General features: G+C 34.4%; 1 protein-coding gene across 40 annotated transcripts in view; it reads left to right on the forward strand.

Annotated features, from left to right (window-relative positions):
- The window catches only part of DOP1A (DOP1 leucine zipper like protein A), a 98,548-nt gene that overhangs the window by 44,567 nt on the left and 37,871 nt on the right, over window positions 1-16,110 (forward strand). For 12 of the 40 annotated variants that reach the window (XM_078369623.1, XM_078369626.1, XM_078369624.1 and 9 more), the window contains 10 exons: window positions 970-1,069; window positions 1,827-1,936; window positions 2,759-2,867; window positions 4,014-4,134; window positions 5,592-5,711; window positions 7,440-7,554; window positions 8,240-8,473; window positions 11,665-12,286; window positions 13,223-13,497; window positions 14,964-15,116. In XM_078369623.1, the coding sequence (XP_078225749.1) occupies window positions 970-1,069; window positions 1,827-1,936; window positions 2,759-2,867; window positions 4,014-4,134; window positions 5,592-5,711; window positions 7,440-7,554; window positions 8,240-8,473; window positions 11,665-12,286; window positions 13,223-13,497; window positions 14,964-15,116 (1,959 nt within the window). Of the gene's footprint in view, window positions 1-969; window positions 1,070-1,826; window positions 1,937-2,758; window positions 2,868-4,013; window positions 4,135-5,591; window positions 5,712-7,439; window positions 7,555-7,906; window positions 7,937-8,239; window positions 8,474-11,664; window positions 12,287-13,222; window positions 13,498-14,963; window positions 15,117-16,110 lie in introns of all 40 variants that reach the window. The other 28 variants (XR_013534368.1, XM_054254187.2, XM_035296195.3 and 25 more) reach the window with 5 other exon arrangements.

Genomic DNA, 16,110 nt, shown 5'->3' on the forward strand with positions numbered 1-16,110 from the left:
AGAAGTGTGTTCGCCGTCTAGCTGGGGCACTTAACTAGGCATTTGAATTTGGCTAAGCACTTAGCCAAAACCTCCAGAACCTGTGAGGCTTAGGTTCTTTATTTATAAAATGGTTGCTAAATTAGTTTCTACATTTTCTTCTAATTCTCATTCCAAGATTCTATTGTAAAGTAATTTATCTTAAAATTAATAGCAAGTTAGTTGCTTTACTTCTATTTTGATTTTTATAACTTTACCTCTTTTAGCTATAACCAGATCTCCTTTAATCATTTTTTAAATATCAAATTAAGGGTATTGGGAAAGTAGAAAAAAAAATCTCTTAAAAAGATCTGGAAGAAAATGAGAGGAAAATTAAGATTCATTAAAGCTGAATGATTGGTGGAAAATGGTCTATTATGTTGTTTTCTGTATTTTTCAATATGTTTAAAATGCTACAGGATAAAAATTTTTTAAAAGAATAAATGACTTTGAGTTGATGAAGTTAGTGACCTAAGTTTATAGTCAGTTGACAACATTGTAAATGTGAAAGACTAATAGCATATGATTTTCTTTTCTTTTTTTTTTTATTTTTTATTGGATTTTAGGTTTTGGGGTACATGAGCAGAGCATGCAAGACAGTTGCGTAGGAACACACATGGCAGTGTAGCATATGATTTTCTTATGTCTGTGCTATCTTGCTCCATTTTATTTTATGTCAATTTGCTTTATATAAAAAACTTTAAACTGGAAATTAAAATAAGTTACAGTTTCAGTTATACAACCAAATAGCCATGTTACCTAACTTTTTTCTTGTTTCCTATTCCTATTCCTTCTGTAAAATGGAAGTAATAATTTCTGTGTTTGAAATAATATATGAAAGTATTCCATACACTCTAATGTTCTGAGCATATTGCAAAGCATTTTTTAAAGAGGAAAAACGTAATATATATTATATATTGTTAAGTACAACCATTTTCCTAACTCTTTCAGGCCACTCGACCAGATATGATTAGGATCTTGTCAGCAGCCCTTCATGTAGTACTAAGGAGGGATATGTCTCTGAACCGAAGACTTTATGCGTGGCTTCTTGGTAGGTATTTGATGTATTCAGTCATAATTGGGAAAAAATGGAGGGAGATTTGTCACGTATCAGGATTACCAAGTTGTGTGTATGTCCTAAATTTTAACATTAAGATTTCTTGTGTAAATGGACAATAAAAATATAAACAGTATTAGTTGTGTATTACATGAAGAAATTTCAGAAACTTAATAGTTGAATAGGCTATTTGAATCCATAAAGTCATGGTGCCTAGTCTTTAATTTATTTTTCCCATTACAAATTGAGGTGGTTGTACTCTAAGTTAGTAGGCAAACAAGGATGAGCTAATAAAATGCTGGCATACTGTCCACAACTCTGAAGTCATCAAAGGAATCAGGACTAGCACTATTGTCTTATACATCATACGAATGTCCCACTCAGGCATTAATACATGTGTACACTTTGATTTTCCATGTTTTTTGTGTGTTTTGCCTGTCTTCACAACTCTTCACTCCCTAGAGTGAGGGGACATAATGTAACTTATTGTGGATGTTCTGCATATTCAGTTATTTCACTGTTAGTAAAATTGGCCAAAAAAAAAAAAAAGGATAATTCTGGAAGAATACTATGATACTTATGTATTGGTTTCCCTTTATTAAACTATCTAAAATGATCTCTCTTGCTGACATTGAATGGGCTACTAATTGGTAAGTGTTTAGTGCTGTTTTTGAGATTTTGCTGTTTTGGTATTTAGTGAACAACAGTTTTGAGGACTTTTTAATTAATTTTGTAATTTGTTTCCCTGGAGGTTTTGATAACAATGGTGCTATCATAGGACCCAGAAGCACAAGACACAGTAATCCCGAAGAACATGCCACTTACTATTTCACTACATTTTCAAAAGAATTATTGGTCCAGGTAATGAATATTTTCATTATTCTTTGGTCACTTACTGACCACTAGAGTTACTGAAAAAGTCTAAGATGAGGTCCTCCCTTAATTGATTTTACATTTGAAGCATGGAGACAAAACTTAGAAATTTCCCAAGAATGTTTATAATGCGCAAATGCATGTAAAATGATAAATAATCATATTTTAGACTACCACATAAGACAAAAGATTTTTTTCTCTTACTTTGTTTTCATTACTTTATTAAAACATGGTTGCAGCTTCTCACCTGTCTGCCCTGTGAAAGTTGGAGCTTTTCCAAAAATGAGTCAGGACCTGTGCCTTTTCTTGTGAAGCTCTGGAGAAGTTTTATATAATTTTTATTTCAATTATATTTGTTTAAGGTATTTCAAATAAACTGAAGAAAATACATGGTATCTGAAGCATTTTAAAGGAGTGAGGTTATAAGAATATAGTTATTAAGTCACTAGTGGGAAACTAATCTACTTACAGCAGATACTGCAATGATAATGTGGCATAGTTTGAGAAGGATTATCTTAAATAGAAATTCATCTGTAGGGAAAACACTTGGCTCATGAATATGTTTTTCTAAATTTACTTTGATATTTCACTATGTTTAAAGTAAATTTAGACAGTTTTTTTCTCAAGATAGATAAATATATTTTTTTCCTAGCAGCATAAGAAGGCCAAGGTTGGTGAAAAGGCTTCAGAAAAGCAATGGGTGCATAAATCTCCATTACATATGGTTATATTTAAAAGTATTTTTTCTTAAGGAAAAAATCTTTGAATATGTTTATTTAAATGACCAATGCATACTTTCCTTTTTTAAAGGCAATGGTGGGAATCTTACAAGTGAATGGATATGGAGAAGAGAGTACTCTAATGCAGGATCTAAAGCCTTTTCGAATTTTAATCAGTTTACTGGACAAACCTGAGCTAGGTAATATATACTGTCCTAGGGCATAATGTCATGTGTGGTACTTTGGGTTAATAAGAAAATAGAAAGTCATCAAGGAAATTGTTATATTTTGAGGTGGCTGTTAAATTTAAGTTCTCAACAATTTCTTAAAGTTCACTCTATGAAGTTAAGATACAGGTATTCATCCAGCTGATATATTATTATACGTTTGTCCTGTGCTATGTGTGTAGCAGAAGGAATCACTTTAAAGATGCTATTTAAGCTTCTCTTAATCCTGATTATATTACTGAAATTGAAACATTTATCTATCATGACCAATTTATAGTTCACAGAATCCAATGACTTGAGAAAAAATATTTGTTATATGAACTTTTTCTCCACATTCCCTTTATTTTGTAAACCTACAAAATATTCTCTTTATTCATTGTGTATTTCTTATGTATTATGGCACTCGAGACAGAAATCAGGAAACATCGTAAATATTTGCAACAATAAAATGAAATCATAAAGTATGTAATTTCTTCCAGTTATATACAGATGTGTTAATAGATGTCTTCTCACCATTTCTTAAAAATGAAAAAATTTTAAATGTAAGAATAACTTGAGTTATATAAATTGTCTTGAGAGGTATTTTAGCTATTATAACAAATGAAACTCAGGAATTTTTTTAAGGAAATGATATCTGTAATAGCAAGAAAATTTAGCCTTATGCATTTTAGTATTAAATTAATAGAAGTAATTACGAGTAGCATTTGTTGAATATTTATTTATTATATTTTAGAAATTATGCTACCCATCTTACAAATATTTTTTCTAACCCTTAACAGTCCTGTAAGCTTTGGTATTGCCCTCATTTTGGGTGAGGAAACCAAAGCTCAAAAAAGTTAAATAACGTGTCCATGGTAACAGAACTATTGCTGGCAAAACCAGTTTCTCTGATTCTGTAACTTCTGTTGTGTTAACCTGCACTTTAAATATTTGTTCAATTATGTAATGTTTTGTATTACCATCTCAAAAAAATGTGCATTTAGCTTAGTTTAGCTTCTGAAAGAATGTAATTTAAAAAATACTTGTTTTTAAAGCATTGTTTAATTAGGCCAATTTTCAGATAAGCATGATTTGCTCATGCCAATTAATTACTGTCTTTAATTTGCATATTAATTTTAGGACCTGTAATTCTAGAAGATGTCCTGATTGAAGTGTTTAGAACATTATATTCTCAATGCAAAGCAGAGTTGGATCTTCAAACAGAACCACCCTTCAGCAAGGATCATGCTCAGTTAAGCAGGTAGATTATAAAAAAATTAAATACGACTTAAAGATATAGTATGTATTCTCTTAATAGAAACTTGAAGTGTTAGTAATAACTGGGGATCATATTCTATGAAGTTTGTGTTCTAATAAGTTAAAATATAACTGTATTTTGATAATTTATTATAATTAACTGCACTGTAATCTTTCAAACAGACACTTAACAGCACGATGTCAGCACCACCACATTCCAGGGTTGGTTGTTAATCTCACCTGTTTAGAAAAATTAAATTTTACTAGTTTGAAGATACTGGCTCCAGGGAATTTACTTTCATTTACCAAACTCACAAGAAACTAATTGCCACATATTAGTTAATAATTGGAGTTGTAACAAATCAGGCGTATGTATGTGTGTGTACATGCATACATAGGACAAGTCATGTAACATTAGCATGTCCTGTTTTCTAATCAGTAATAGATGCTGACAAACATTTTTTTCTTCTCTACATTAAGTAGACCAACACTTTTCCCATATCATCTGTCATTGTAATATGGCAGAGGTTCCAAAACTACAGTTTTATTTTTTACATAGTTTGCATTTCAGTGGTGTCTTCTTGCTGAGACTTTGGAGCTACCCTGGGCTTTCCTAAAACATATATATACATATAAATGTTTTAAGACAGTTTTTAATTTCTGGTGATATAATCCCCTGTATTTTTTGTTGTAGAAGTTAGCATTAACTAACCTGGTACTCTTTTTCATTCTGTATGCTATCTATCTGAGAATTGATATTACCCATAGAGTATTTAATTAGTTTTCTCCTATGACATACTAGTTGTATTGGCAGTACCTCAGTATCTAAAGACAGTTGTTTTAATTGTTAGAAAAGACAGGAGGAGAAAATAGCTAGTAGGCTAAAAGGTTGCCACTTGAAATAACAAAGTTATTTTTTCCTGATGCAGTTTCAGTAATAATGACTATTAACAGCACTAGTTTGTTTTGTTGTTGTTGTTTTTCAAACTAAGAATAATAATTTGATTGAAGCTGGTCAAAATAAACTAAACCTTTTTAAAGAAAATCCTGAATGGCACAGGGAAGCAGATAAAATTCTTGAGAATCAAGGCTGTGAAAATCAAATCACTACTCAGTTTATACGTGCCAAGGGAAATAAAAGAATTTTGCCAAATTAACAGTACCACACTCTAATAGTTCAGAAAGAACTTCTTGTTCTTTGTCTTTTTTATTCAGAAATTATGCAAGGTGAATTTCTTATCTTGACCACATATTTGAGTTACAAAAATTCAAATTTGGAAAAATAACTGCACATAAAGTAATAGGGAAGTGGCAGTAGATAAAAATTGTTTGTTGCAGTCTTCTTAATAGCATGTATTCTAACAACTACCTAGAAATATGTACTGGCATTGCACTCAAATTTGAATTTGAAGAAATAAATGTTAATATTTTTTAGTTTTGTTTTCTTTTCTCTTTTTTCAGTAAATTAAGAGAAAATAAGAAAACAGCAGAGCTGATTAAAACTGCCAACCTTCTCTTTAATTCCTTCGAACCTTATTATATGTGGGATTATGTTGCACGTTGGTTTGAAGAATGTTGTAGGTATGTTGAACTTTCATTCCTTTTAATTTAGTAGCATCCAAAACTAACCTTTGAGTTTTTTCTAAGTTGTTAAATTTAGTGAATGTTCTTTTATATGTTCTACTACTAACAACTATTAGTTACTTACTATCCATAATCTGACTCTATGTTGTCACATAGTATATAAACTCATTGATCATATAATCTTAGAATTGGAAAGGAGTTTAGAGATCATTTATTCATACACCAGAATAGATTAAAGATTTTCCCTCTTCAGTTTATAGTAATCCAGTTTTTTATTGTATAGAAAAGATAGAAAATTTTTGGCTACTGCTTCAGCACACTTTCCCAAAAGAATATCCACTTTGATTAACAAAAAGTTTCTTGGCCTGACTTATGTTTTTAAAGCCGTTAGAACTAATTCATACTGTCACTGGCAAGTGATAAAAGCCTTCTACCCCTTAGGAAGTAAAGCCAAAAATATGTCTGAAAACCCTAGGATACTAGTGAGCCTATGTGGAATCTCTCTCTGGCTGCTACACCATATCCTCTCAACCGGATTAATCACTCAAGGCTCAGAAGCATGTAGTCAAAATGTAATTATGTATGATCTCGCATTAGAAGTCTTTTAATAAAAAATGTAATTATTGCGCCTATACATTAATCTCTTTAATGGTTTAGAAAGTTCTTGGCTTATTCAGCAGATGTTGAACACCCAGCTAAAAGCATCATGCTAGGCAGAAAGACAGTCCCTGTCTTCAAAGATGTTATAGTGAGAACAAATAAGACATGCACATGTATATTCCTAGTATTAAATGAAAAATTACAAATGTCTTAGTAGATTATAAGAATGCAGAGGAATCGTATCTTTGTGCCACCTGATGCTACCCTGGGATTTTTTCCTTCTACATTCAGAAATGCACACATCCACAGTTCTTCAGCCAATCTGGACCATTCTCTGAAAGTTAGAAAGTTATCTTTCATGCTGCTGAGGCTTCACTTGTGCTATTCTTTCTAAAATACTCTTCCCCCTTGCCCATCTGCTGAGAGCCTATGTAGAGGTTACCCACCTTTCCTTCCTTGACCCTCAAACCTCCTATCAGAATCAATACCTCCGACACTGTCACATTGTTGCATTTATTTGTCTACATGCTTATATTCTTGTTGGTCAGGGACTGTATTATATTCTTACTTTGTCTTCAGAGTGTAGGGCAATGTATAGTCATATAGAATTTCTATGATTTAATATGAATGTTTGTTGGAGGAATGATCTCTACTACTTGGATCAAAAGAGGCTTCCTGGAGGAGGTAACATTTGATCTCAGACTTTGAAGGATGGATGCATTCTGAACATGGGAAAATGAGATTGGGGAGGAAAGTAGTACAGAAGGACAAATGAGCCTGTTTTAAGACCCCAGTGTTAGAAATCAAGTAGCAATTAATCAATGTTAAGTGGGAGGTGACATCTGTGGTAGAAGCAGTGGGAAATAAGTCCCAGAAAGTGATCCATTCAGAACACTTTGAAGTGCAGAATGGGAGTTGCAGGGAGAGGTTCAGCCTAGGAATCTTGCTTTGAGAATTTTCCACATAAAGGTACAGTGTCCTAGGGGAAATAGAATATGTTGTCACAAAAACATTTCTGTGTGTGACCCAGTATTGACTTGGCCTTCATTAGAAGGATAATGATGCTGTCACAGGTACTCATGTCACTTGACAGTATACTTAATAAAGTCAATTTTGTCTTTTTAGGAGGACACTGCATGCCAGACTTCAGATTGGGCCTGGAGATAGTAGTGACTCATCTGAATTACAGCTGACCAATTTCTGCTTACTGGTGGATTTTTTGTTGGACATAGTTTCTTTGGTAAGACCACCTTGGTAAGAAAATACCAAAGAAATCTAATAATGCAGTTGAAATATTTCATATTGGAAGCAAGTCTTGTCTTTAGATACATTTCATCTTTAAAATTAAATTGATTTTTTCCTCTTTGGTAAGCTTTTTTAAATAAAACCTTTCAAGTGTTTTGTCTTTTGACATATACACATAAAAAATATATGGAGTATACATCATAATTGCATGTTATAAAATCTTAACTGTTTAGTGTATAGTGGTCTAATGCTGCATTTATATTAACATATTTCTATTAAATGAAGACTGTTGGAAATCTTTTCCCTTCTGTTTTCTCTCCTCACTTCTTTGCTTTCTCATTTTGAAGCCTACTAGAAGTATGAGGGTGCTGTGTCAGGTACGACATTCAGCCTGTTTTGTTTTTAAATGATTCTGTTTACTTTTGCTATGTTATAATTTTAATAATGTAGCAGATAAAACTGGGGTTCTTTTATAATATATGCTTTGCAATATTTAAATTGAGAATTTGGGATTAGAAATTTTATAAGGCATCAATAATAAAATATACAGTGTTAATTAAGAGCATGATGTGTATAAAACATTAAAGAGTAAAATTATTGCCTTATTTATATAGATTTTAAAAATGTAACTTTTGGGTTACACATTGTTTAAACTTTCCTTATTTCACTTTTATTTTCAGGAGACTTATATTGAAATCCAGACAGAACACTTGCCTCAGTTGCTACTCAGAATGATTTCTGCCTTGACGAGCCATCTCCAGACATTGCACTTATCTGAACTCACAGATTCACTCAGACTCTGCTCAAAGATCCTTAGCAAGGTTCAGCCTCCACTGTTATCTGCTAGCACTGGAGTTGTGTTACAGTTTCCAAGTGGACAGAACAATTCAGTCAAAGAATGGGAAGACAAAAAGGTAATTTTAACTATTATTTTTGGTATTAGACCATTTACATTTCTTCAAAGCAGAACGGTTACTTAGTAAAATCACTTATACATAAGCATTTAAATAATAGTGAGTCTTTCTTAGCTCCAAATGCAGTGTTAGTAGGCTTTTGGTTGTAGGGCAGTTTATATCAGTAATTTTCAATAGAAGTATCGTGAATGGCATATGTAATTCAAAATTTTCTAGTACCCACATTAAAGTAAAAAACACGTGAAATTAATTTTAATTAGTTTATTTAGACAATTGTAGCCAATATATTATTTCAGTGTGACCTACATAAAATTGATGTCATACAAAAAAATAAGTGAGGTAGCTTAAATTCTTTTGTCTACTGTCTTCAAGATCTAGTGTGCATTTTACACTTACAGCACATCATCTTCGTGCTAATTGGTTTTTGAGTATACAAAAGAGGCTAAAACAAAGGCACCACTCAAAGGTGGGCGCAACAGTATAAATAACCAATTAGGGAAGGGTAGGTATATGTTAAATAGGTGAAGAGTGGGGATCAATCAGAGGAAGGCATGCCACATGGGAAGAGAGGTTCTCAATCTGGTCTGTGGATTTATCCAGGACTTGCAGCTAGGCTTTAAACTGTCTTTGGCTTGAAGGTAGGGTTTCACCAGACCATTCCTGGCTGCCTAGGATTTGTCTGCCTCCTCCTGCTATCACTGCTAGTTGCTGGCTATCCAGTGGTGAGCTATGCATAGTCTCTGCCCTTCTCTATCCTTTCTTTCTAATTGGGAGACAGATATTAAACAAGTAAATGGGTATTTAATTACAGTTGTGGTAAATGTACAAAGGAAGATAATCAAATGGTAGGAATGTGGAAAATGGGGTGACCTGACCTAGGCTGGGGTCAAAGAATGCTTTTTTGAGGAAGGAATGTTTGAGTGAAGCCCTAGAGAGATTGGTGTGGTGAGAGAGGTAAAAAGAGAGCACTTGACAGAGGAGGAAGTCTAACAGCCCAGTGGGTTCGCCTTACCTACTGCCTAGACAGAGTCGATTTATCAAGACTGGAAGTACAATGAAGAAAGAGTAATTTATGCAGAGCCGGCTGTGTAGGAGACTGAAGTTTTATTATTACTCAAATCAGTCTCCCCGAAAACTTGGGGATCAGAGTTTTTAAGGATAATTCGGTAGGTGGGGGTGGGGGAGTGCCAGTGAATTGGGAATGCTGATTGGTTGGCTCAGGGATGAAATCATAGGGAGTTGAAGCTGTTCTCTTATGCTGAGTCAGTACCTGGGTAGGGGCCACAGAACTGGTTGGCTTGTCCAAAAGTGGGACCATTCAGTTGTTAGAAATATGAAAACTTAGGTTCACATAGTGATGTTACCTACAAGAGTAATTGGGGAAGTTGCAAATCTTAGGACCTCTGGAATAATGGCTGGTAATATGTAGAATTCCAGACCTTATGATTCTAACCTAGTAGCCTTTCATTTGTTTTACAATAACAATATAGCTTTAAACTATAAACTAAATTCTTTCGTAAGGCTAGTTCAGCCTATACCCAGGAATGAACAAGGACAGTTGAGAGGTTAGAAGCAAGATGAAGTCAGTTAGGTGTGATATCTTTCATTGTTGTAATATTCTCAGCTATGATTTCGCAAAGGCTGTTAAGCAGAGATGAGCACCAAACAGACTAGAGATGCAGCTCTAAGATAGGCAGAGGCCAGGTCTTAGAGGGCCTTGAGCTATTCCAGGGCTTTTATTATTTAGGAACAACGAGAAGACCTTGAAGGGGAAAAGGCAAATGGCATAATTAAGTTAGTGTATTAGAAAAGTTACTCTGGCTGCCTTGTGAAATGTAGATGAGAAACAGAAATAGATGTGGGAAGACCAGTAGTAGCACAGGTGAGAGGTGGTGGTACTTTGTACCAAGATATGAGGAGTAAAGATAGAAATGGATGGATTAGCAATATATTTAGGAGGAAAAATTGACTTAGTAATAGATTGATAAGGGTAATGATCGCTAACACTTAATGAGTGTTTACTAGTGCTAAGCATTGTGCCTTGTGCTTTATATATACCATCATGTAATCTTCATAGAAACTGCAGAATGTAAGAATTATGGTCTCAATTATATATATTAGGAAATGGTGGTTTGGAGAGGTTAAAGAGCTTGCCAGGTATCACATAACTAGTGAATGGCAGAGCCCTAGTTGATTCAAGGCCTGCATCCGTAACCCCTCTACTGATACGAAAATGGGGAAGGAGAGGAGGGGTGGAGAAGGTACCAAGAATGACCCCTAGGTTTCTATGTTACTGACTCAAGAAAAAGTGTGTCATTCACTGAGGCAAGGAACATTGGATGACACCCAGCTTTGGGCAACCGAGCATTTAGTTCATATATTAATAAGATCACTTTTTGTGATCTTATTCAAATGCAAATTATACTCTGACACAGTCACCCAAGGAATTCTTAGGTACAACTTTTACTTAAACTAAGCCAGAAAATATGCTTGATATTTATACTTACTCTATTCAGTTATAGGAAGGAAAGGCTAATATACTCTAGTTCTACTCCAGGAACTGGTTCATTTGTTTGTTTATTGTAATTGTCTCTTATCTTCCCCTCTAGATTATAAACTATTCCCTTTATTCCTACTACTTAATACAGTGTCTGGCACATGATATGAGAGTTCAGGAACTAGTCACTGAAAGAATGTAAGATTAATAGCAAAGATTTAATTATTACTTTGCATATTTCAATAAAAATTTTATATTCATGTGGCCCTGAACAGATGATCTATTATATTTTATTTGTAGTTATTAATATGTCATTTTTTAACCTTACATATCTCATTCCTTGTATTGTTTAGACATTAGGAGAGTGGTTTCATGAAGTAAATGAAATAGTCATTTGAAAACAAGGGTATAGATCCTAGAGATTTGTATGTGTGTATTTTTGTCCTCAATCTAACCTTACATATGCTGTGTATGTAGTCCATAATACTTGGTGAATGAATGTATATTAATATATTAGAACTGTATCAGTATTTTCTATTGATTACATATAAATCAGTGTAGGGGCTGCTTTAAGAGTTAACAGAATGGGTAGGTTAAATTGTGAATAATCTAAAATGTCTCTCAAACATGGCCATTTCTAGTTCCTAATATATCCTTTGCTACTTAGCCTTTTGCTTTCTTAACAATCTAACAGGTATCATCAGTTTCTCATGAAAATCCTACTGAAGTGTTTGAAGATGGAGAAAATCCACCAAGTAGTCGATCATCAGAAAGTGGATTCACTGAGTTTATACAATATCAAGCAGACCGAACTGATGACATTGACAGAGAACTGAGTGAGGGTCAGGGACCAGCTACCATCCCAATTGGTAGCACATCCTCTGAGACAGAAACAGCATCCACTGTGGGATCTGAAGAAACCATCGTTCAGACCCCTTCTTTAGTCACTCAGGGAACAACAACCCGAAGTGGGAAGACAGCCCAAAAGACTGCAATGCAGTGCTGCTTGGAATATGTCCAACAGTTTCTTACCAGACTTATCAACCTCTACATCATTCAGAGTAACTCTTTTTCTCAGGTTTTGGCTACAGAGCATCAAGGGGATCTTGGTCGAGAACAAGGAGAGACTTCAAAATGGGACAGAAATTCACAAGGAGATGTAAAAGAGAGAAACACAAGTAAACAAAAAACTTCTAAAGAATACCTTTCTGCCTTCCTTGCTGCCTGTCAGCTCTTCCTAGAGTGCTCAAGTTTCCCAGTTTACATTGCTGAGGGGAACCATACGTCAGAGTTACATTCTGAAAAATTGGAGACTGGTAAGGTCATCTCACTTTGGCTTATATTTCAGTATTTTCTGTAGTATGCTTTTTTTTTTTTTTAAAGAGGCACTCATTAAAACTGGGTTTTTTTTAGCCAGTTTTTTTTAAAGTTTTAATTTGTAAGTTTTTTTTTTTAAATGAAATACTGTATGCAGAGATTGATACATTGGAAGATTTTCTGAATTCTGATGTCTTTCACAGTTTTCTTGCAGGTAAGTAGGAGCTGAAAAGGAAATCTGCAGAAAAGTAATGTAGCAGTAGTTCTGCTTTTCTTTATTATGATGAGTAACATGTGTTTACCTTTATTTTTATTTTATTTTATTTTATTTTATTTATTTAAATATTTTGAGGTGGAATCTCGCTCTGTACCCAGGCTGGAGTGCAGTGGCACAATCTCGTTTCACTGCAACCTCCACCTCCCTGGTCCCAGTTGAAGCAATTCTCCTACCTCAGCCTCCCAGGTAGCTGGGATTACAGGCACAAGCCACCATACCCAGCTAATTTTTGAACTTTTTAGAAGAGAGGGGGTTTCCCCATGTTGGCCAGTCTAGTCTTGAACTTCTGACCTTGTGATCTGCCTGCCTCAGCCTCCCAAAATGCTGGGATTACAGGCGTGAGCCACTGTGCCTGGCCTGATTTTTATATATACACACATAGTGCAGTGACTACTGCATAATGTTTATTGATCAATATACTGATTTTAGGGACAGGAAAATAGATTGGTGACTTGGCATAAGAAAAATGTATATTGAAAAAAATATAAGAAGTTCTTCTTGCTACTTAATTAAAGCTCTAGACTAGGTGAGAAACCATGGTTTTGCTAACAGGTCAAGGCCTTAAAAGTATTTAGTGGCTTCGTTTTTCAAAATTAACTTAGAGTGTGTGTGAAATGTTTAGTATGATGAACTCTGATTCTACCATCTTTTGTTTCAGACTGTGAGCATGTGCAGCCTCCACAGTGGCTCCAGACTCTGATGAATGCTTGCAGCCAAGCAAGTGATTTCAGTGTTCAGAGTGTTGCTATTTCACTAGTCATGGACCTGGTGGGACTGACAGAGTCTGTGGCCATGGTCACTGGGGAAAACATCAACAGTGTGGAGTCCGCACAACCCTTAAGTCCAAACCAGGGAAGAGTAGCTGTGGTTATTAGACCTCCCCTCACTCAGGGCAATCTGAGGTACATAGCTGAGAAGACTGAATTTTTCAAGGTAAATTCTAAGAAATGCATATGAAAATTACAGCCATGTATGATACTTGGCCTAGTTTGCTTTAAGAATTATTTTAAAGATGATAATAAAGCTTCATTAAACACCTCTTAATATGTCATACCATGTAGAAAATGATGCTACAGCTGATATACATACTGCTCTCCCCATCTTATTCCCAATTTTGTGAGCAGGGGAGAAAGATAAGGATCAAGGAATAGGTATAGTAGGATAAAGAAAGAGAAGTATTAGGGCACTGAGGCAGTGGAGGAAATAATTTCAGCTGAAAGAGGAAAGCAGTAGAACTTACTTTCAAATTAAGTGGTTGTGACACTTTTGCTTTTCATACAGCGAAGTCTCCGCGCTCCAAAACACTCATGAAAAGCTTTTCTGACTCTTCATATTGTCTCATTATCATCTGTGGTATATAAAGTCATTCAGGAAAAAAATTCAGAAAATTCAGTCTTTGATTTCTGTCACAATCATATAAATATTATCCTCTATAACAAACATCAAGTAGATTTCGATTGTGTACATCTTAAGCAGGTAGATTATTTATACTGGACATTAAAAAAAAAGTTTTAAAATCTGGTTTCATGTCCTTGTGCCCCTTAAGATATTTCCTCCTGCTAGAGTTGATTTCTATAGTATTGTGGTGAACCCTGAAGATTATTGTATTATTATTATTACTAATTGCATTATTATTAATACTGTCACAGATCAAGCATATGTAGCTCTGAAATACCTGTTACCTATTTTATAGATTTTAATTAGTTTGGTTATTTGGACTATAAATTATTTTTCACTCTGTAATATACAACCATAAACATTAAATTGCATTCAGTTTGGGATTTGTATCTTATTAAGGATAATTTATTCTAGCATCACTTTACCAAACATCACTAAACAGCGTCTTATCTGGGCGCTGCAGAAAACATTTACATATCTGATTTTTTTTCATTAAGATGAAGTTTTGCTCCGTCTCATGATCTCAGCTCACTGCAGCTTTCGCGTTTCGGGTTCCAGCAATTCTGTCTCAGCCTCCCGAGTATCTGGGATTATAGGTGCATGCCACCGTGCCCAACTAACTTTTTGTATTTTTAGTAGAGATAGGGTTTTGCCATGTTGGCCAGGCTGGTCTCAAGCTCCTGACCTCAGGTGATCCACCTACCTCAGCCTCCAAGACACTGGGTTTACAGGTGTGAGCCACTGTGCCCAGCCAACATGTCTGATGTCTTAAAAATAAATATCATTAAAGGACTATCACAAAAGGTTCCAAGGGCTTGGGTGATCAGAAAGTAGGCACATGGAAGACTGCACTTACTAATCTCATCCTTGGGGAACAGAATATTAAAAACCTTTCACGTCTGACAGAGAGCAGGCATTCATTTGTACCTAATAGGAAATATTTGTTAAATAAATTTTCATGTATTGTATTGTAACTGTCACTTTTATATCTTTTTCTATAGCATGTAGCTTCAACATTGTGGGACCAGTTGGGAGATGGAACACCTCAGCATCACCAGAAGAGTGTGGAACTATTTTATCAATTACATAACTTAGTTCCTTCTTCTAGTATCTGTGAGGATGTTATAAGTCACCAGTTAACCCATAAAGATAAGGTAAATCCTCTTCTTATCTTGTGCACACGACCTTCCGCTGTACACGCGTGCGTGCGCGCGCACACACACACACACACACACACTCTATACTAAAAAGTCAATTAAGAAAACTTTAGGGAAATTATTGCAGTTAACATGGGAGTAAGAGAAAATAGCTTTGTTCACAGTGATCTTAATATCTATAAAATAAATGTATTCAGTTCTTTCTAGAAGCAAGTTCTTTACAAAAGCTCAGTAATATGAAAAATTAGGTTGTACAGAAATCAAATGCTGGGTTTCTTTGTTCAGGACACCACTTATGGATAACGATGTTTAGTATTGGTGGTCTCAGTTCTTGGGTCATTTAAAGAGGAACCAGTGGCCTCAGTTAGGGAACTTATGGATATATTAACTAATATATATGAAATGAAATAATGTATAAAAGTATATTTATAAGCCAGAGAATGCTAGTATGTGATATATTATTTGCATTATTATACTACATATCCAAAATAAGAATTTGGTATCCTAATATATGTGAAGTGTGATAAATAAGTCAGTCAGAGGTGGCTATTTGTCAGCCTTAGAAGAAGCTGGAATAAGCATTTTGACTAACTTAATCAGGGTAATTTAATGATGTTTGTGGTCTTCCTGTGCTGCTCTGTAATATAAATTAAAGATTTTATTGAAGAACTTATAGAAGTGGATTGTCCTATTTTTAAAAGCTCAAAATGCTAGTGAGTTTGAGTGGGTCATATTCAAGAAAGGAATTGTGTTAAATAAATGAAACATTTGGCAGAGGAGAAAGTGGTATATGATAGAGTAAATAAAAGAAATGAAAGCTTTATTCCAAGAAAAATGTTAAAATTCTATTTCTGCTATAATACTTTTTTTTTCAAAATTGTTCAGAAATAAGATTTTAGATAAAGCACTCTATTCTAAGAATTTAAGTTTTACATTAGTGTAAATCTAGGACCAATTATATGCCTATGTTCACTTGGGTAGCATTTGATTT

This window comes from Callithrix jacchus, chromosome 4 (assembly GCF_049354715.1).
Source record: "Callithrix jacchus isolate 240 chromosome 4, calJac240_pri, whole genome shotgun sequence".
NCBI classification, from domain to species: domain Eukaryota; kingdom Metazoa; phylum Chordata; class Mammalia; order Primates; family Cebidae; genus Callithrix; species Callithrix jacchus.